The following is a 22,762-nucleotide window of genomic DNA, read 5'->3' as shown; positions in this document are numbered from 1 at the left end:
TCCTTAAATTGCCATACAATATTAATTCCCCGGTATACTACAATGAATTCAGATATGTCTAATTTTAATATTTTCCAAATAGACTATTTTGATGCGTGTATTAATAAAATTTTTGTAGTGATTTTTACGAGATATAGGACACTAAAATTAACTTAAATATTTACAATCAACTTTAGTCTTTTAAAATGCTCATGGATATTTATATTTTTGTTATAATTTAAATTTTTATTTATTGAAAATGTTTACATTTGTGCAAATATTGGTCAAGAATGCCACGTTTTTATTTATTTGCATTAGTATGATATACTTAATAGCGTTATTCCTTAAGAATTTATTATGTAAATTAATAAATTGTGTATTGTTATTATGATGACACTGTTAAATGATAATATTCGAATTTCTTTGAGTTATCCAATCTAAGCGGATCACGCTTTTAAAAGATCTTTGCTGAAGTGTACCATGTTATGTGTCCTATTTAATTTTGTAAGATAATATAATATTTTGCAATTACACGTATTGAACATTCTTTGTAACATGGAAATTTACGAAAATTTTGTGGATAAAAAATTAGTGCGCCTGAGACTATACGACTGAAGTAAAACTTCTTTATTTCACACTCACTATGAGAGTAATAGAGAAAGAAAATTGTGCGCGCGCACTGCTCTCTCTTGCTCCTACAATGTGATAACGTTTGTATAAAAATTCGAATTTTGGCACACGTCATTAGCAACCTTAATACTAGTTTTTGGTCCCTTGCTCATTTCGCAAAACTTCAAAATAAAATTAAATAGAATGGGAAGTCATGCGATACATCATTTGAAAGCTCCCACTGAATGCTTTATGGTCCTAGAATAAAGTCCTTACTTCTACCCATAGCAAAATGGCAGCCTTTAAAAATCTTATTTTTCGCATTTTTATTTCCTTTACTATACCTGTTCAGGTGTAATTTGTTTGTACGTGTGTTGTTGTTTGTAGAGTTTGTTTGTAGAGTTTGATCATAAAAGTTACTGTTCCACACGAAAACAAATTTGGTTTACCAATACATTTAAAAGCGAATAATACTGAAAGCAGAGAATATTATTTCGTTCAGTGCAATTTTATTTGTACCTTGATTTAATCGAGAATGCCTGAAAGTATATTCGCGAGCTAATTCAGAAATTTACCGAGACGGGTGATGTTGCCAGTAGGAAGAATCCAGGGCATCCCATCTATCTAGAAGAAAAACAGGTGGATATTATAGTAGCTATGATAAGAGATCTACAACAGTCTACTTCCACAGTTGGTGACACGTGTGATGTATATTCTGTTGCTCTAAAAAAGGCATTTAAAAAACAAACATTTCATCCGTATAAAATTCAAATGTTTCATCAGGTTCGGTGAAGTTAAAGGGGCGTCTAAAAACCGATTTTTTTTAACATTTTTACATAGAATGTTAAATAGAGTGTGGTCAAAATATTGATAAAAAAGTGAGGATAATTGGAAAAAATACAAAACTTTGGAAATCATGAAGATTTTTTAGCTGATTTTGCTATAATTAAAAAATATATATATTATGGTAATTTTGGAACACTTTGAGGGCTAAAATTGTAAATTTATAGGATTTTTTATCGGTTTGTACCCGTAATTTACATAACAAGGTATATATATAATACCAAAGTTTGGCGTAAATAAAATATTCATTATTTCTAGACAGTTTCGCTAACTATTTGCTTACACATTTACCGATTTTTTTGGTACCGTTGAATAGAGAATTTTACGCTCCTTACTATGATGTATCACACGATGGGGGTTCCCATTTGACATACTAAAGTGAGGTTAGCTGGAGGTGAGGAGGTGATTGACAGAACTTCAGTAAATGCATAATTAAACGTCCCCTTGTATATCTAATTTGACGTGTTTTTTTTTTTTTTAAGAATGTTATTAAGAGTGGATCGTTTTAAAATGAAAGCACTGTATAAATAAACAAACTTACTTAGAATGAGACACGACAGAAAATTACGATAATCGTACTAGTACAGTAGCCACTCCCAATAAATAATAAAATAATAAACCGATTCCAAGCGGTCTATCGGTAATTACCGTTCCTAAATGGTATTAACCAAACACGTCCAAGCGGTTATAGTTATAACCGTGTTGAGATACGTGACGTCACCAATTAGCCCTTTATACGTCATCAATTTAGAACAGTAATTACCCACGTCCGGAGCTGTTTTCTAAACGTCAAATGTCGAAGATATTGAAATAAGTGCGGGAAAAAATAAAAACAAACAACAAATTATTTCCTTTTTAAAGATGACACAAAATTTATTGTGGCTAATAAGTTTTCTTTTTTGATATTTATGTTTAAGAACTAATTACATATAACATTACTGGCGTCTGGGGTATTATTTACAAACAAACAAAATGATGACAAGTTACGAAGTTACTTCAACCAAACACGTTCAAGCGGACACGATTGGTTATGTTATAAAGGGACTGTTTAAGGTCAACCAAGGGCTTAACCGCAGTTAAAACCGATAGATCGCTTGGAATCGGTTAGAGTTGTTGTTGAAGTGACATTTGACCGTCTTGTCTATTTATGAATAAATCCGTATTTACATATTTCATATTCCTGATTTACGTGTGGAAATTTTTATTTTGACCTAAAGAAGTGATGTAAATCCTTCTAAGTTACAGAATTTGGTTACTTAAGGCTTTAAATTTAAATTAATAATTCGATGGCTAGTCGCAAATAGAGTGTAGTTAAGCCGAGTGTAATCGTGAATTATATGTAAGTAGAAAATCCTTTATACTTTTTAAAATTTTGCATTTTTTTACTTCATCCTCATTTTTTTATCAATAAAATGTTCAAGCTCAATATTCTATGTAAAAATTTGCAAAAACAATCGGTTTTTAGACGTTCCTTTAACTTTACCGGACCCGGTTCATCAATTGACAGATGATCCTAATCGACCTATGGAATTCTTCGAAGTAATGACCGAGAGAATAGGACGAGACCAGCCTGCTTATGTGAAGAACATTTGTTTCAGTGATGAATGTAATTTTTTTGGACTGGTAATGTTCATAGACAAAATGTCCGTTATTAGAGCGACGTAAATCCCTATATATTTCGTGAAACAGACACACAGTACCCAGAAAAATAAATGTAGGGGCTGGCATATTAGGAAATCTTATTGTTGGGCATCTCTTTTTAGACCAAAATTGGCAGACGACCTTTACTTGAACAAGTTGAAAAATGCAGTAGAACCACTGGATTGGTGGTCGAGGGCCTACCGAGTGGCCAGCCAGGTCGTCCGATCTTACACATCTGGACTTTTTTTATGGGGCTACTTGAAACAAAAAGCCTACGTCACCCAGCCAAAATCTATCTTCGATCTACGTCAATGAATAAATATGCATGTCGCAATATTGATGTTGCCACTTTCCAATATGTTCGTGAAAAGTTTTCCAATAGATAATTTTTACTATCTTGAAGTTAATAGTGCACATTTTGAACATCTTTTATAGTAAAATATTGACATTTCTGTGTTACCCAAAGTTTAATTATTTTAAATAAGATATAAAAAATGAGAAAAATAATATTTTGAAAGGCTGCTATTTTGCTATGGGTAGAAGTAAGTAAGTAAGAAGTAAGTAGAGACTTAATATTCCAGGACCAAAAAGCATTCAGTGGGAGGTTTCAAACGATGTATCGCATGACTCCCCTTTATGTTTAATCTAATTTTAAATGGCGATGGGACGCCGCTGTTTTGTAAAATGAGCTAGGGGCCAAAAAGTAGTATTTAGGTTGCTAATGATAGCGATACGGAGGGCACAGTTAGGAGCCGCACTTTATAGAGCTTTCAGAACTATGGAATCAAACTTCTGGGGGTTGTTCAGTGCAACAGAAGAATCCATTTGAGTATAGGAACCCATGTCCGGAAATGCGTCACTACGCCACTACGGCCCTAATACCCGTTAAAATTTATAAAAAACATTAATTACCTAAATAGGATCTGCTGCATTTATATTTACCTTTTGTACATAATACCATAACAACAATTGTTTAAAATCAACGCTTATCAATGTCAATTCTCAATGTCATGTTTAAAAATTTTATAGCTTACAATTTTTAAACATTTATTGCTAATGGAAAACTTTACCAATCATGAATTGGCGGATACGCATTTGGCATACGGAGCAACAAACTGCAATGCACGAGCAGCATCGCGGTTGTATCATGAACGTTATCCCGAACGACAGCATCCTGGATACAAAAAGTTTATTGCGGTTCATCGGCGGCTCGCTGAAACAGGCATGTTTAAGACCAAGATGCATGATACTGGTGTTGCTCGAACCGTAAGAACGGTCGAATTTGAAGAATAGGTGCTTCAGCGAGTTGCCGATGAACCATCAATTAGCACACGTGACGTCGCTAAGAATATGAATACGAGTAACGCTTCTGTCTGGCGGGTACTACACGAGCAACAACTCCATCCTTACCACTTCCAGAAAGTTCAAGGTACGACTGCAGCCGATTATCATCCTAGAGTTCAATTTTGTCGATGGCTTCTGGATCACATCATTGCACAACCAAATTTTTTACGATATGTTTTGTGGACCGATGAAGCCTCTTTCACAAGAGAAGGTATTTTTAATAGTAGGAATAGCCATGTTTGGGACGAAGAAAATCCTTATGCAATTTTTCCAAGAAAACATCAGAATCGTTGGTCTGTCAACGTATGGGCAGGCATTGTTGATGATTATTTAATTGGGCCATACCTTCTACCGAAACGGTTAACAGGATCTATTTATCTGCGTTTCTTGGAGGTTCTCCCAGAACTCCTTGAAAATGTTCCACTAAATGTTAGACAGCAAATGGCATGATGGAGCGCCGGCTCACTTTGCTGTACAAGTACGCGAGTATTTGGCTCAGCGGTTTGGGCACCATTGGATTACCAGAGGTGGAGCAGTTTCTTGGCCTCCTAGGTCACCCGATTTAACGTCGCTCGATTTTTTCTTGTGGGGACATGTAAAGTCTTTAGTTTACGAAACTCCAGTAGAATCAGAGCTAGACTTAATTGGACGAATAACAGCAGCATTTGAAATCATTCAAAACGAGGATCAAATTTTAGTGTAGTCCGCCGATATCATGTGCGGCGTTTAAATCGGTGTATTGAGGTTGGAGGAAAATATTTTAAACAATTGTTGTTATGGTATCATATACAAAAGGTAAAAATAAATGCATCAGATCCTATTTAGGTAATTAATATTTTTTCTAAATTTAAACGCGTCTTAGGGCCGTAGTGGCGTAGTGATACATTTCCGGACATGGGTTCCTATACTCAAATGGATTCTACTGTTGCACTGAACAACCCCTAGAAGTTTGATCCCATAGTTCTGAAACACCCTGTATATATATTCCATGCACTGGCTATAAGAGGAACAGGGAAAGAAAATGTGCGCGAGTACGGCTTTCTCTTGCTCCTACAGTAATATATAAACCGTAAATCTCTCTCTTTCTATTTCCACTAACTCATATCTCCTTCTCAACTACCGTTCGCCTCGTCCGATCACACTTTTCGTAACGCATTCGCGAGCTTACTTCCCAACTCAAGCGTGCTTACAAAAGTTTTACTTTAACAAACAACTATTCAGTAAAAGCCAACATACCTTGAAAGTTCCGCAAGAAGCAATGTCTGAGCTGCCTCGCGCACTTCCACGCAATGATGCTGCCACCTTTTGGCCATCATCTCGACTTGTGGCCTTTTAAAATGTTTTGCTCCATGTTCAACCACCTGAAAACCACATAATATGTAGTTACATATCAATTTAGGGACAATATTTACTGTTCTGAATGATTTCTATATTTTTTTCTATTGTTTTTATGCCTCATTCCCCTGGAATTAAAATACCATTCGTTACCAACGTCAATGTCTTCTCAATGTTCAAGTTTGTAAATGTTAGATGCGTATTTTTCCACAAATACGGTTCGATTGAAATTGTAAACCATACTTAATGGTGACTCCATTACAAACGCCATTTAAAGGTGACATGAGTAACTTTATATACTCTGGAGAGAGCGTAAAGCAATTATATTAATAGTGCAAGTTTTAGCTGATATTTGAAGTAAAATATATTTTTGATTGTTGCCAACTGTAATCCGAGGTTTTTTGAAATTATTTATTTTTTGGGCAAAATTACAGCTCAGGGTTATTATGCCGCTTGGAAAACTCTGTGGTTGAAAAAAAATATGTTGAACATGAGATTTTAAATATCGGCTTAAATAGATATTTTCCTTGCCTTTCATATCCTAACCAAAAAAGACTTTGTTGCAGGTCTTGTATTATTTACCTTATCTGGTAACAAAACACAATGGAGGGTCGCCAACAAGGACCAGCCTTGCTTGATTTGCGCCTGTTGTTGGGTATACATATCTTCTTGTTCCTCATCTGCTCTGCTCCAGTTAACTCTGGTTGATTGCCTAAAGAACACATAGCTAGGAACTACGCCGTAACATTAACCAATTTTTCTTACCTATGAAGCTTTCTATTTCTCTCTTGTTCAGGCACAAAGGTGGCGTTGCTCATGCTCATGAGGGTATGACTAAGGGCAATGATTGCGAGTAAGTGGTTGCTGGTTAGAGTAGTACTGAGCTCCCAGTGAGTCCTTGACCCAAAAAATATATTTCAGTAATTATACAGAAAAAATAAATACATGGGAAGCTTAAAATAAGTGGGCAACAGGTGCATTATGAGCTTTTTGTGGCCTTAAGATATCAGTGTAAAGTTTTAAAAGATGCTTGTTATGGACAGTACATTATTAAAATAGAAAACAACACTTCTACAGATACAAAGGATGTTTGGTCATTTACCCAAAGTAAGAGAAGCATATTTAATATTCCATCTAAATGACAAGGTTAACTTGGATATTACGGACTCAGCTGCTATATTTGCTGAATGCTTTTCATCCGCATGTTCACATGTACAGCTCAATATAATGCCTTTTTTCTTAGAATATTGAAAAGCTAGAATTAGTAAACAACAACTTTGTTTGGGTTCAACATGTGCACAGGGGCAAAGGGGGTGTTTTTTTTACCTTTTGTTTTATACTCATAGAAAAAATCGTTTTTTTTTTTTAATTTTAAAATAGGGTGTAATTAATGCGTTGAAAGTTTTAATCAAGTAATCACGGCAAAATAGTTTTCTTTGCATTTTATAACTTAAATATTTTACACGCCTATTTAAAATATCCAAACCATTAATTTTAGCATTTACTTAATTTTTTTAAATAGCACATTATTGGGAACAACCCCTTGTCAAATGTGGTTTCTTTTTCCCAATAATTTGATATGATTATTTTTTAAATCGGTTGATAAATAAGCCCGTAAGAAGAAGAAAACTAAGTCACATAAATAAACGCATTTAACCCATTTTGCCCCAGTGATGCATTTACGCAACACCTAATTTATTTTTTTTTGTCGCAGCTAATTATTTTCTGTTTGAATTATCTACTTTATCTTAAGAGATCTACAATGTAACTTTAGGAAAAACCTGGAAATGTTTGTTCTTTTACCAAATCAATGTCAAATACGGCAAGACGGATTGTAGTAAAAAAATTTCTTTTTTTCTCGCTGTATATTAAATTCTAAAAAAAATAGTTTCGGGTTTCTTTTTTTAAAGCAAACACTTTTTTCTTCAAATATGAACATAAATCCTTACAGTACATATGTTATTACGAATCAGTTATCTTTATTGGCGATAAAAAAATGCAACAAAATCTGCTGTTGCAAAAAAGCATCACTGGTATAAACCATAAAACAACATGTGACTTTTTCACGTTTGAGTCTGTCAAGAAAGGAATAATAGTCGGGAACTAAAGTGCTTAGATTTGCAGTCTAGCGAAAGAATTTGTGTTTTACGGTTCGTGTCGTCGTGAAACAAGTATAAAATGGCTTATAGTCGGTTTCTTACTCAAAAAGAATTAGTAGAAGCTATGGAGGAGATTGATTTTTTCACCAATAAATTTTTTTTAAATGCAAATAGAATAATAGTTTTGATTAATTGTCCCAGTGATGCGTTTTCGCAACAGAATTTTTTTTCAAAAATATTGAAAAAATTTTTTTTTTGTTTCGAAATATTGTTTTTAGGGATAAATAAATAAAAAAATGTCTATATAAGTGTTAAATTTTCTTATTATTTTTACCCTTGGGCATAAATGGGTTAATTAATAAAAATTATGTAAATGCCAAAATTAATGGTTTAGACATTTTAAGTAGGCGTGTGGAAGATTTAAGTCAAAAAATGTAATGAAAACTATTTTTCCGTGATTACTTGATTAAAAATTAAAACTTTTAATGCATTCATGGCAGCCTATTTTAAAATTTAAAAAAGTGATATTTTCTATCAGGAAATACAACAAAAAGTGGAAATTACAGTATTGTTTTCAGAAAATTATTTTTTATCGAAATACGTAAAAATATACCAAGTGTCCCATTTAAAATAAGAAAGTTAGTATCACTTCCTGTTAAACCGGAAGTGATGGAAAATATTAGAATTTTCATTTGTTTATCTTAAAAAGTAACAAAGTTATCTTTTTTCTGTGTCACCCGGTATATCAACCTTCATGTTGAAAGGCGCAGTGACTACAAACGACAGCTCCTTAACCTAATTTTAAATAAAGTCATCAGTGTTATCATATAGCTGGTTGGTAACAAACACGTGTGTGTTAGTCTTCCGCCGTTTAGGTCTGATGATGCTAATTTCTGAGCGAAACATAGTAACCATTGTAAAAATGTATTTTATTATATGACTTTCGAGACGGAGACTTTGTGTTTTTTTGCTTATTTAAAATCACATTGGGGTCTCTTTGTGCGAAATGGACGAATTTCTTAAATCCTTAACCTAAGTTTCAAATAAAAATTACATAAAGGACCGCAATTCGATTTTATAATATACAGGGTGATCCAGATCTTAACCAAGAAATTGTAACCACGTATTCTATGTCAAACTTAAGCTCTAGTTTACCATTGTTTTGTTATTTATAACTTTTACACTGCTTGAAATATTTCTATGTAATTTGGGGCATAGCTTTTAAGCATCATAAAGCACTTTTTGCATACTTTTTTAAAATTTTACCAGTGGCGTCCATACTGCGTCGATACTGAATATTTTTAGACAAAACAATAATACGCCGTGCAAAAACCACAAATGAAAATTACTTGAAATCCCCATTTAATTTAAAGTAAATTCGGTCTCTTGATTTTTTTTTACCACGACGCACCATTTACGAATAATGTTAGCATCTTCGGGAGAAGATTAAAACCACATAAATAAGGATTTAAAGAAGATGTTCGAAGTATGAACCATTTTGCTGGACACCTAATTCACATCGACGTCTTAATTTAATTTCTTAATTCCTCGCAACCATTCTGAATGCAGCCAATAAGCTCTTTCATTGAGTTCACAGAAGTCGGATATACGATTTGTTAATCCTCAAAATAAAGAGTCTTAAGGGGTAATCGAATTCTTTATATGGGACTTCGGAAAGGTCAACTGACTGACCCAGTCGAAGTAGTATGGACGCCACTGGTAAAATTTTTAAAAATATGCAAAAGGTGCTCCTTGCTGCTTAAAAGCTATGCCCCAAATTTCATAGAAATATTTGAAGCAGTTTAAAAGTTATATATAAAATACGTTTCTTCTAATTTTCACACCCTATATCTCGGAGAAGAAGCGCTAGGCATATGTTTATATGATAACTTAAGGCTTATTTTCGACGAGAATGCGTGGTTAAAATTGCTTGGCTAACCGTTTATAGCTTGATTATAAATCCCACATAGGAGTAACACCTATGAGCATATGTAAATACGAAAGGAGTGCGAAGCTACAAAATTAGAAGCAGAGTAGGAACGGTCATCAATATATAACGAAAATATAACAAATCCAGAAGCAACAGTCTCACAGTCTAAATCAAAGTAGTTAAAGGAAAAATAATGGGAAAATACTAGTTACAGAAGGAAGCAAAAGGAAACAAAAAAGTACAGTAAAGAAGAAAAAAAAAATTTAAATGAGCAAAATTGAATCCGCAAGTATAGTTTAAGTGAAGTTACTTGGTCAAGTTCCAAAATTAAGCATGTACAAAATACAATCAACATACTACATATATGCATTAAAATAAACTGCAAAATATATTACGATATTTAGTGATCGATCTCCGTATATATTTACGGTCGATTCGAGTCTTTCCACGGCACCCCGGCCCGTTCAACAATCAATATTTGTCAGATAAAGATAGACAAGTTCGGCGCGGATAACGTAAAACAGACGAAGATACGAAATTCTCTCGATGCTGCTGGGATTGAATTGTGAACGGGCCGGGAACATTAGCCAGTGAAACAGAGTCGCACGCTCAAAATTGGAAATACAATTATTTTATACGTTTTATTATTTTTATTTAACATTTTTCTTCAAATAAACGAATATAAGTAAAATATTAACTTGTATTGCAATCTATTATTTATAAACGTCATTTTTTACTAGATATTATATATTATACGACGTGTTACAAATTCATAGCTCACTATTGGGATCTTGGTAAATATAAGAGATACAAAGATGGTTAAATTTAGGGCAAAGTTGCGTACTTTTGAGCCTAAAAATGTGCCATTTAAAAATTTGTAAAAAAAATATTTAAATTTATATTTCTTGTTGGGGCGCTATTGGACCACCCCTTTTGTACGTGGAAATAATGTTTCAAAGAATCAACCATTTTTTAAGATGCGTGCCATAATATATAGGTCTGTACGTATATGGTAACAATTATAACAATTTTGAATTTTGTCAGTGTGTTATAATTAGCATGGTGCAGACTTGGCTCACCCTAAAATCGGTTTTGCGTTTATATTATACTGTAGTTCTTGTTGTTATATATTGTTGAGATTTTGATCATGATTTCTTTTTGACTCTACATCATTAGAGCTACTAAATTTTTACAAAAATAGTAGATTTACTAATAAGATCTTTAGCATTCCTCTCTTAGACTCTGATACCTTAAGAAAAATTATTTTTAACTTAAAGTCTAATGCAACCGGTACGGATGGTATATCAATGAGAGATGTAAAGTTGTGTTTGCCTTTTTGCTTAAATCCGCTGTTAAATATTTTAAATTCTTGTATTGTTAATGACAGATATCCTACAATTTGAAAAAGAGCCATAATCAAACCAATTTCAAAAGTTTCAAATCCCCTAGAATTAAAGGATCTCAGACCAATCAGTATTTTACCTGCTATGTCGAAAATGATTGAAAAACACATTTCCATTGAGCTTGGTCATTTTGCAGAAGTCCATAAAATTCTTCCAGAATGCCAGTCAGGATTTCGCTTGGGGTACAGCAGCACAAGTACTTGTCTTACAAAAATATTAAATGATGTTCGCTCCAGTGAGGACCAGAAATCTGACACCTGCATGGCTCTACTTGACTTTGGTAAGGCCTTTGACACGGTAAATCACGACTTGTTACTAGCGAAATTGCACTATTTTGGCCTCTCAGCGAATACTGTACAATTTTTTTAAAATTATTTTAACAGTCGAGAGTGTCAAGTGGCCATTCCCAGAGGGGCGGGCATCACGAGGTACTCAGAGTTTCAGGCAATCTCTTGCGGGGTGCCACAAGGCTCAGCCATTTCACCTTTATTATTCTCAATTTATGTTGCGGATATGTATAAGGTAGTCAAACATGCCACTTTGCAACAATATGCTGATGATTCGCAAATCTATATACCAATAATTAAATTCCGCGAAAACGCAAGTTATAGTGCTAGGAAGTAAAAACATCAGAAGAGATGTTGAACATAATTTAGATATTAGCATTTCAGGTAATAAAATTCCAGTTGTTAACCAAGCAAAAAATCTCGGTATTATTATAGATAATGCCCTTACTTTTGAGCCTCATATTAAAATAAAATTAAAAGCTGCCTATTTGCGTCTTAAAAATCTATATAAGCTAAAAAATATATTCCCTCTAGGCAAAAGTATTTGTTGTGTGACACTTTAGTTCTGTCTCTTTTTGATTATGTCGACACTGTATACAATAATTATTTGCTGTCACACGTAAAAAAGAATTATACAAAATACCTGTCTAAGACTTTCTTTTAATATAAATTTTAGAGAACACATTACACCACATATGAATAGAGTAAATATTTTAAATATGGAAACCGGAGAAAACTTCATATGTATAATTTTATTTACCGCATTATAAATAATAATAAGCCTACCTATTTAAGAAATATTTTAAGGCCTGCCAGTCATATTCGCAACACTAGGTTTAATCACAAATTTGTAATCCCTCAGCATCATACGGCATTATTTCAACGCTCATTCTCTTTTGTTGCTGCGCACTTGTGGAACCAACTGCCGGAACAGATCAAAACACGTAGCAAGAAGGGTTTCTCAAAGCATGTCAGATTAAAGTTACTCTATGAACAAGGTTCTCAAGCTTAGGAAATCAAACATGTTATTAATAATACAATATACTGACTTCAGCGTCATATCATATTATATTATAATAATCTTTTTTTTTCTCGCTTTTCCCGCGGCCAGGCTGCCTTTACTATCGCCCCTCGCTTCTGCCTCCCTAACTGCTAATTTTTTGTTTTTTTTTCATAACTTAACATTATATTTCTTGTAGTCGTTTTAAATTCTTTCATAGACTAAATACTAATGATAGTGCTTGCATCTGCCATGCATTGATTCTTTTTTTTTACTTTAGTTTTTATATGGAATTATTTAGAAATATTTAGCTGTTTTGTTTGTTATGTATAGGATAGTTCATATCAACATATGCTTTCCTTAATATAAGGAGCATGTGATGCGGTTTTAATAATCGATGAACTGTCCTTTTTGTTATACTTTTTTTTTTCATAAAATGTATTCTTTTTTTTTTCTTATTTTGACAAATAAACGATTTGTATTTGTATTTTGTTTTACTTACTTCCGTCTGACATTTTGAACAATAAAAATGTAATTTTGGCAGCTCTTTGATACCAGTGATAATAGAATAGTTGTAGTAAATATTTATAGGCATTTTATAATGTGTTAGTTTATGACCGTTTTACTGATCACATTTTAAGAGAGTATCAATTTATTGACACCTGTCATTTTCGACCTGAATATATTTTAAACCTGAATTACAATTTTTAATACAATATACAATACAAACATATACAATATACGTTAAAAGATATATCGTTAATATTTGCTTAATAAAAACAATTATAGTACTGTTTTTTAAGATAAAAATTCAAGGTTAAACAGTATTATCATTAAAATTAATGAGTTACTTATTATGTTGGGTATTATGTCACTTATATTATTAATTTAGAAAGTACTATCTCATACGCTCAAATATTGAAAAGAAGAAGAAATTAGAATTTTTCACATATTTAAAAGATATATGAACTTAAATTTTTAACGAAACCTTTTGTTATATTTAATTGTTCATTGTCAATAAGTCTTAAAGACAATAATTTACTTGAGGTATAATAGATTTTTGTATATACCCAGGAGTTGAGTTTTAATATCTGAGCTCGTTTCTTCTTTTCAATATCCTACCTAACTTTATTATGAATATTAAACTTAAAAACGGTGGAAAAACTTACTTATTTAATAAAAATACCTAATTCTAACCAACGTTTCGGTATTTATATCTACTACCGTTATCTAGATAAGTCAATTAAATTAAAAATATGAAAAATATACTTATATACTTATATTTTTTGCCTACACCCTGTGTAAAATTTGTTCCTAATCCGCGAATAGTCACAACACTTTTTTTTATAATTTAACATTTGATAAACTGTAAAATATAAATTTTACATAGGTGACCTGTAGACTATTTCCAAAAAGAATTAATGAACATAAACCTTATATAAAAAAAATGATTTTCAAATCCAATTCTGTCATAGTAATGGATAATGCTTCATACCATTCCTGCATAAAGCCGGACACCAAGTAAAAGTCCCAAATACTAGTAGTAAAAAGACTGATTCAGTTAAATTTATGGCGAGCAAAAATATGCAAGTCCCTTTAAAGGGCACAAAAAAAAATATTAGTAATAAAGAAGCAAAAGTTCAAAAACGAATATTTTCTAGACAGTTTTTTTGAATCGTATGGCCAATTCAATTTATGATTGCCTCCATACTATTGTATTTTCAATCCTATTGAGATAGTCTGGGGACCAATTAAAAAACAGTTGCGCAAAATTAATCATCCACTGCAATTAAGCGCGTCTGTGCTAGACAATATACGAACGGTCATTGAAATCGACTAAACCAATTTCTGGAAGAACTGTGTATCTTACGTTAAAAGTGTAAAAGGCGAATACTGCATATTAGCGTGAATTAATCAAATTATAATTCATACTAATGACGAGCCAGTTCTGAATAGATGGATTGTGATGCTAAATAGGTAAGAATTTTTGGACGTAAAAAAATTTGGGTGCAAAATTATGAATATGTAGTTAACTTCACTTAATTTATTTGATTTCGATAAGACCAAAAAATTTCGCTTCAACAATGAAATTTCATCGTTCAGCGGGAATTTTTGGTCTTATCGAAATCAATTATCAGCGGAGGCAAGTACAACAAACCACCCGGTATCTTTTAAAATTTATTTACATTTTTACTTTTATTTTTTTGACAATTTTTGTAATAATTTAAAAAAAAACTGTGTAAAAAATATGTCATTAAATCTAACCATGATTTTTGCGTGACTTGATAAATGTTTGTTGGTCGTGAAATAAAATATTTACTATACAGTGTGACCCATTTGTTTTCGGGTCACCCTGATAAAAAGTTTATTTTTGGTGCGATTTTGCTCGGGTTTTTTTTAAATGTTAGGTCCAAAAAAACTGCATCATTATAACAAAAAAAAATTCTGCCATGCAAATTCCAAGGCCTACTAATCTCAGTTTTTAAGGGCCAAATTTTAAGAAACCATGCTAGGCATTTGTTTAGCAAAAAATGGTGCACACCACTGGATTCCGCATCCCCCTAAACGGCCTTATACCAAATTTCACCAAAAAATGTTAAGTAATAACAATTTTATGACAAAAAATAAAAAGGGAAATTATGCATTTACATTTAAAAATGTGTCGATAGCCATGAAAAAAACAAATTGAACAAAGATAATACAAGCAAATAACAATTCCAAACTAAATACAAATAAAAACAAACAATAAACTAACAAAAATAAATACAAATAAAATAAAAACAACAAACAACACAGTCACACTGTATATATTAACCTAGAGAAACAAAAATTAAATGCACGCCAATGCTTTATAAAGAAAACGCCGCGTGCTAAACGTTTTTATACTTTTACTTTTTAACTGTCCAAGTAAACTTTGAATTGAATTGAATTTCTAACAATCTAACCTATCGTAAGTTTCAGTATGTTAGGGATCCATCTAGAGGTCAATAAGTATTCTACCTTTTATAGTTAGATTTTGTGTTCCAAAAGCTGGTTTAATATTACATATAAAATATTTATAATATTGTCGTGTCTCATATTAAAACATATTAAAAACGGCCAAAAAATTACTTCATTGAAAGAAAATATCTGAATTAGATATGAGAATTTTATTACCTAAATCTCAAACTACGTTCCAGCTGTTTCCATTATTATCTTATTTGAACGGTCAAAATTCAAGATGATTGCTATTTATTTGATTGGATATTTATGTTATAAAATTCTCATACCTGATTTAGTTATTTTCTTTATGTGAAGTAATTTTTTGGCAGGTTCTAATATAATTCTATTTATAGATTGCACCAAGATATGCCTAAAATTTTCTGTATGCTGTTTCCATTATGTTGCTCTCAATTATTGACTTGACGAAAGTCAAATTTACTTTATGTAAAGATGGTTATAAAAATATTTGCTAAAATTATATTATTGTGTTGTTAATTTAATTTTTGATGGATGGTTTTTAACATTGTTTATATCCCAGTGGAACACTAATATAAGAAGTAAGAATAATATAAGAAATAAGAAATATAAGAGGTAAGAATCCACAGTTTTTTAATGCATCAAGATTCAGCTATTTAATTGTTGTTAAAAATAGTACATAAATTATTATAGAAAAAATATTCCTATAAACTAACCTGCTTGTAAATATTCTAGTCAGCTTTTCTCTCCTCACCAATTCCGGTGGTAAACTAACTTCTAAATCTTGATGGTCCGATACCGGTTCGTCCTCCAATGGTATCGTATTATGCCATGTGGGCAAAAACAACGACATGTGATTTGCTTTGGATAAAACTCCAAAGGAAAGGGGCACCATAGGGCGTAGTAGCCCTAGTTTGACTTGACAAACCCGGTCCAGGTCATCATCCAGGCCCCAAGAATGAAGTAGGGACAGTAACAGCTGGGCTATTTCCATACCATGGGAGGTATCCAATGCACCTAGGCTTCCCGGTCTAGGTTTTTCTTTGGTTGAGTCGGAGTTTTCTGGAAATTGTTTAAAAGATCTCATATTTAAAAGGTTTTTACATACTGAATGGTTAGAATTACAGGGATAAAATAAAACTTGAATTTCGATTTACTAGTCTTATTCTAAAGTTGATAGTAACAATGTGACACGCTGTATAAAGCGAAATAACTAAGAATCTTATACTTGTTTCGTTAATATATATTTGTTCAGTTTTTATTTATATATTTTTTTTTTAAATTTGGCTCGGCTGTAATTCTAAAACGTATGGTTATAGTAAATGTTTTATGTTTTTTGTACACCTAGCAGCAGGAAATTGATGCATATTATATTCATCGTTGAACCTTTGTTATGAGAAAACTAAATAAATCAATAATTACAGCCCCTAGCGGCCGAGTTAGAAACATCAAAAGTATTTCTGCCAATTTCTCTTGGCCACTTTTATTCACACACACAGATCCCTACACAGATTTTTTCCGCAAAGCTGGATTATTCATTACTGATAAATGGCACCTCACCACTGCTGGAATTTACCGAATTTTTAACTTTTAATGTTATATATGCAATGACTTCATAAATAATAATATAAATAAAAAAATAATTACTATAAATAAAGTAATGAAAAATTTACTTTATCTATAGTTAATAAATTTAAAAAAAAAAATCGCTATGGGACCAAGCCACCAAATATTGGTGTCAAATCCAACCTACAGATTCATTTGTATCAAGATTAAGAAAATATCAGATATATGATCTTATAATCGGATAAAACATTCAATTTCAGGCTCGTATAAAAAGATCGTTGATCGTTAGTGCTTTTTTAAACAATACAAATTGTTCACAGGGTCGGATTTAACTTTTTGCCGCCTATAGGCTAATATATTTTTGCCGCCCTAATTTAATATTTTAAAGTCAATGTTTTTTGTGTATCGGAGGCATTATATTATTAATGTAAACTACATTAGAACTGCTTATAAACATTTAATAAACACATTTAACAAAAGTAAACTGTGTGTAAGACTAAAATAACTAATTAAAACTGTTGTAAATGTCTTTTTTAGAATGTAACACATGCTCCAGAAAATGTGATGCTTCACCTTCAAAGTTTATGTCTAGGTCGTTGGGATAGCTCTCCTGTAGGAACGGAACAGTTTTTTTTAATTCACCAGAACTCATATTCCTTAGTTGAGTAATATCTAGGAAAGAAAGTTTTTTATTAAATTCTTCGTAACATGCTCGCCGTTTGGGAATTTCAACTAGAAGGGAATCAATTATAGGTAAAAAGGTTGAAACTCTTAATTCATCTCTTCCAGTCAAAACTACCTCGTTATCTCTAGTTTCACCAGGCCGTAGTTTAGCTATTTTTCTCCGTTTGTGGTCTTTTTTGTACGTTACTTCACTTAGTACACACATTTTCTTCGCATCGTTTTCATATACGTCAAATTTATCTCGGACTGATTTGAACAACGCAATTAGAGAATCATATAATGTAATGATTTGAATTATATTTGTCTCTACTTTTTGTAATGATGTATTTACCACATTTATCCTTTCCTAAAAAAGCCCCAGAATACTATCATAAAAGTGGTTTCAAAGCGCTCAAGTTTTTGTCGAAGCGATTTTGCATCATTACGAGTTATTGGTTTTTGTGCAGTATCTTCCTCAAACCAACATAAAGTTTCATAGATTTCCTTTAAACACATGTTTAAAGTTTTACAGGCGTCATCTCTAGCAGACCATCTAGCTGTAGATAAGCTTTTTAAAGTCTTGTTGCACTTTGATTGTAAGTGACTCCATCTCATAGTCGACGCACCAAAAAAATTATACAATTGTAAAACTGAAAAAAAGTTTGTTGTTTCTAAGCAATATGCTGCTACTACATTTCCAACTAAATTGAGGGAGTGTGCAGAACAAGCAACATAATAAGCTTCTGGACATACATCCTTGATTTTCGCTTGTAGACCATTATATATTCCTGACATGTTTGCGGCATTGTCATAAGACTGTCCTCGACAGTCGATTATTTGAATATTTAGGTTTTTAAAACTTTCCATCAAAGTATTAAACATATCTGCTGCTTTATGTCCAACATTTGGAAGAAATGTTAAAAACCGCTCCATTGGAACACCGTGGCGTACATATCTAACAATTAATGCAAGTTGGTATATAGGGGCTATATCTAGGGTGGAATCTACAACAATAGAAAAATATTTAGCCTGTTTTAATTCTTCTACTATAACATCTTGCACTCTCTTCGCAATGATTTTAATACACTCCTAATATGTTGTTTTTGAGAGGTAATTTGTGGTACCCGAACCTTTTCCACCATAACGAGCAATATGGTCAGCTAAAAAGGGGTCGAACTGGGCCAAAAGTTCTATGCACATAAGGAAATTTCCATTATTAGTCGTTCCAAGTTTCTCCTCTTTGCCTCTTAAACCTAAACCTCGCGAAGATAAAGACTTTACACCTGCTACTACTCGCTCCAGGACACTTCTCCAATAGGCAGTTTCATTTTGTGTCCCTTTACCAAGTAACAAATCAATCCTTTCGAGTTTATTTTGCCGGCATAAGAAATTGTAAGCACATGTTTTATGGCTGGTTGAATTTTCATGTTCCTGAACCCTTTTAACCACATTTTTCCAGTCATAAAAGCCACCCGAGCCAAACTGAGAATCAATATTTTTTAAAAGCAAGCAAGCAGCACAAAACACTCGACCTAATTTTTCCGAATAAACGATCCAGTTTCGGCTAGTTTTTTCACCATTGGGTAATTTTCTTCGGAATACTGATATTGGGCAATATCGTGTCTGATCTGAATAGACATGTTTGCTATTTGAAAAATTTAATTTTTTGATATCCTGTTTGAAATTCTGATTGGCTATATAGTTACATGTATATTCGTTTATTATCTTTTGATATGTTGACAGAAGGTTCGCTATCTTCTTTTTGTGCTGAAGATGGTCCAGGACTACACGCATCTTCTGGCGAAGAAAATGTAGTCGGTGGTTTTAGATGGACTCTAGGTAAATCTACCGAATTAAAGCAAGAATCTTCCTGTACTTTCTGGTCGTCCTGCTCCTGTGTATCCGAGTTGGTTAGTTTCTTAAACATATCTTTTAATTTAGGGGTCTTTTTAAGAACTTCTTCCGTTTTCTTTTTTTTTTCCTCTCTTAAATATTAGTATTGGTTTCCAGACAGTCGTTTGCGTCCATCACTCATCTTTGCTGTTTATTGGACCTAATATAATATGAAGCTATTATATACCTATTTATCACTAGGATTTTAAAAGCATTTAATTTAATTTAAAACTATTAAGCCAAAGCATATCTGCACCTGTGGCGCATCGAAAACAAAACAGAGGCAATTTCGGGCAGTCCATTAGCCTTTTTTAAAAACTCTGAAACCCGTCGATTTTATTTACAACCTCCTAAGGGGGAGTGGCACCAATCCTAATGTCTCTGTTTAAAAAAATATATATTTTTTTTTATTTATAATTTGTTTATAACTAATAGATAAATGAATAATTTGAAATAGAAAGGTACAAACAGTTCTTTCCTAACTAAATTGTTTGGTTTTTACCACATGTCAAAAATGCTAAATGAACTTTTTCTAACTCACTTATAAAATAGTTCAAGTCCAGAACTTAAAACTAACGTATGCCCAAAATTGCCTCTGTTCCGATTTCCATGCGCCACTTTGTATTTAACCAAAATTGTCAAAATTTTACCTAAATCGCTATATCGCTTAATAAAAGTATGCACAAAAAACAACTTAAAAACGTCTGTTAAAAATAAAATGATTTGCACTCAGTCCCTGAATTCACCCTCTGTTCTATTTGTTGACAATATGATATGAATTTAAAATCCTTTTTAAACTTGAAAACGAAGAATCAAAAAAAGAAACCTACCTTTTTATTGTTTACAATTTACAATTCAGCTCCAGTCTGCTCTAGAGCTCTAGTCTACACCCAACCCCAACCTCTTCTAACTTGTAAACGTCGAGTAAGTAAAATCCGCAATTCGCAAACCAAAACTGTCAACAATTAACAATTTATTAAAAATAATACAAGTTTGTAGAAAAAACACTGGCACTTATCTAACGAATGTAAAAAATGTAAACCGAAAAGCGACGGCGGCTCCGATCTGCGCAATATAATACATGTATATGCCTGCTGATTTAAGGAAAGGCTTTCCTGGAAAACCTACGCTGCGTATAGGTTAGGCCGAATTCGAGTGTTTTAATCAAAATAAGCCTGCCTATGACGAGTGAATTCGGCCAGATTTTTTTAAACTATTTTTTTAAAATTATTTATTCCGATAATTTTTTTTAAACGTGATTTTGCCGCCCCTAATATTTGCCGCGCTAGGCTTCAGCCTACTCAGCCTTTGCGTAAATCCGCCTCTGGTTGTTCATATAAAAAGTGATGTCCAAATTATCGAGGACCTCCCTAAATTGCAGCCCGCACTGTATAATCAGGCAATACAGACTTTAGGTAATGAAAATGCATGGGTGTAGCAAGCAAATGTGTACTTTTATCAAATGTAAAGCATAATGGCAAAAGGATAATGTCGAAAACGAATCTTATATAGACTGAAACTTAGAAATTGACTTAGTCAAAAACATTAAGTTCTTCTTTTTATTTTTGATGAACCTGGGATTGGACATAATACAGTTTTATTCTATAATTATGAAACAAATATGTTTTTGCCACATTATTTGATTTCTGGTTATGAATCCTTAATGTCAAAGTATTTATTTCTTCAATATACAGCAACAAAAGTGTTTAAACACTGTAGTTACAATTTATTGCTTAGAGGCTTAAATTTTCTTTTAACATTTTTCCGTCTCAGTTCCTGCGAGTGTATATCAAATATTAGATGTAAATCCAAGCAATTATTTGAGTTTATCCTTTTAACTTTAATAAGTTGCTAATGTTATATCTTTTATAGCGTTTTTTATGTATATATATCGAATATAGTACTTAAAAGTTATGGCTTTTTCTTTTTTTACTGAATATTATTGCGATTTTCCTTTAAACCTTTGTTAATAAGCTTTGTTGAGCAACCTTTGTTAAAAAAAACCTCTATGCTAGATATTACTTCAAGTTATATTAGTTCGAGTTAACGTATAATGTTTTTTTTTGTTAAATTTTGTCTATGTTAGTAGTTAGTGCAGTAAAACCAATAATTAATTTACATTTTAATACATTTAAAACCTTGTGAGTGTCATTTAAAGTTTAAAAAAAAATCAGTGTTTTGCTCTTATTTCAATCTATCGCCCACCTTCAAGTAGTGTCCCAAAATTTTTAGATGATTTGGAAGACTTCCTAAAATTAATCATTATACAATATGATTATTTAATTTTTTAGACACGCATTTAAAACAAAACGAAATAAAAACAAAGCTTTCACCTCTTGGATAATAGAAAATATAAAACTGCTCAAGTTAAGAGACCTATTAGAAATTTCAAAAAACAGAGTCTGACGTGCATTTCCAGTATTACCGAAAACTTATAAATTATATGAAACATTCTATAATACGGGAAAAAATACATTCTTTAAAGAAACTTTAAACAAAGTAGGTAAAGAGTTTGGGAAAATTGCAAAGAAGCTTGGGCTAACCACACAAATCTTATAAGGACCTAGCAAATAATTTATGTAATCCTACAGATGTTCAAAATCACTTCTTGAATGTTTTAAATTTACAGGTACTACTCAAAATGTCATTAATTTTTATAAAAATACCAGGTTGAATAATGAACAGTTAACCCTTCTCGATTCCCCAACTTATTGACGAATTACAGTTAAAGAAATTGTGTCTACTTTAAAAGCGAATGCAAAAGGTGGGAATGACTTGTCCATTGGGGATATTAGGTTGTGCTAGCCGTTTTGTTTGTACCCGCGAATAAGCATTATAAATAAATGTATATTACAACAGAAGATTCCTACAATATGGAGAAACATAGCTCATTGCAAAAGTACCAGAATCAAAGGAGTTTGGGGATCTTATGAATTATCCAAGATTCTTGAAAAACATATTTGTAACCAAATATACAGGTTGTTCCGTTGACAATGTTACAAACTTCTAGGGTAAATAGAAAACGTAAAAAAAGACTTCATATGAACGGTGATATTTAGCGATTTTTACTGAGAGCACCTTTTTTACGCAAAATGCATAAGAACATCATAATATGATGCCCAAACGGGCAGAAATTGAATGCTTAGAGAAATAGGATAAAAAAATTCTAAATAATATAAGAATCAATGAAGACCAGAATAAATCCACTTGTA

At 32.2% G+C, this 22,762-nt stretch overlaps 1 protein-coding gene across 4 annotated transcripts in view; it reads right to left on the bottom strand.

Annotated features, from left to right (window-relative positions):
* The window catches only part of LOC126736883 (WD repeat-containing protein 7), a 178,124-nt gene that overhangs the window by 37,408 nt on the left and 117,954 nt on the right, over nucleotides 1-22,762 (bottom strand). For all 4 annotated transcript variants that reach the window (XR_007660815.1, XM_050441490.1, XM_050441493.1 and 1 more), the window contains 4 exons: nucleotides 16,145-16,490; nucleotides 6,517-6,648; nucleotides 6,334-6,463; nucleotides 5,653-5,777 (listed from right to left, as the gene is read on the bottom strand). Coding sequence is in view for 3 of the 4 variants with exons in the window: in XM_050441490.1 (XP_050297447.1) it covers nucleotides 5,653-5,777; nucleotides 6,334-6,463; nucleotides 6,517-6,648; nucleotides 16,145-16,490 (733 nt within the window). In the remaining variant the exon portion in view is untranslated. The remainder of the gene's footprint in view (nucleotides 1-5,652; nucleotides 5,778-6,333; nucleotides 6,464-6,516; nucleotides 6,649-16,144; nucleotides 16,491-22,762) is intronic.

This window comes from Anthonomus grandis, chromosome 5 (assembly GCF_022605725.1).
Source record: "Anthonomus grandis grandis chromosome 5, icAntGran1.3, whole genome shotgun sequence".
In the NCBI taxonomy this organism is placed as follows: domain Eukaryota; kingdom Metazoa; phylum Arthropoda; class Insecta; order Coleoptera; family Curculionidae; genus Anthonomus; species Anthonomus grandis.
Note: the sequence above shows the minus strand (reverse complement) of the source record. Positions and strands in the feature narration are given on the sequence as shown.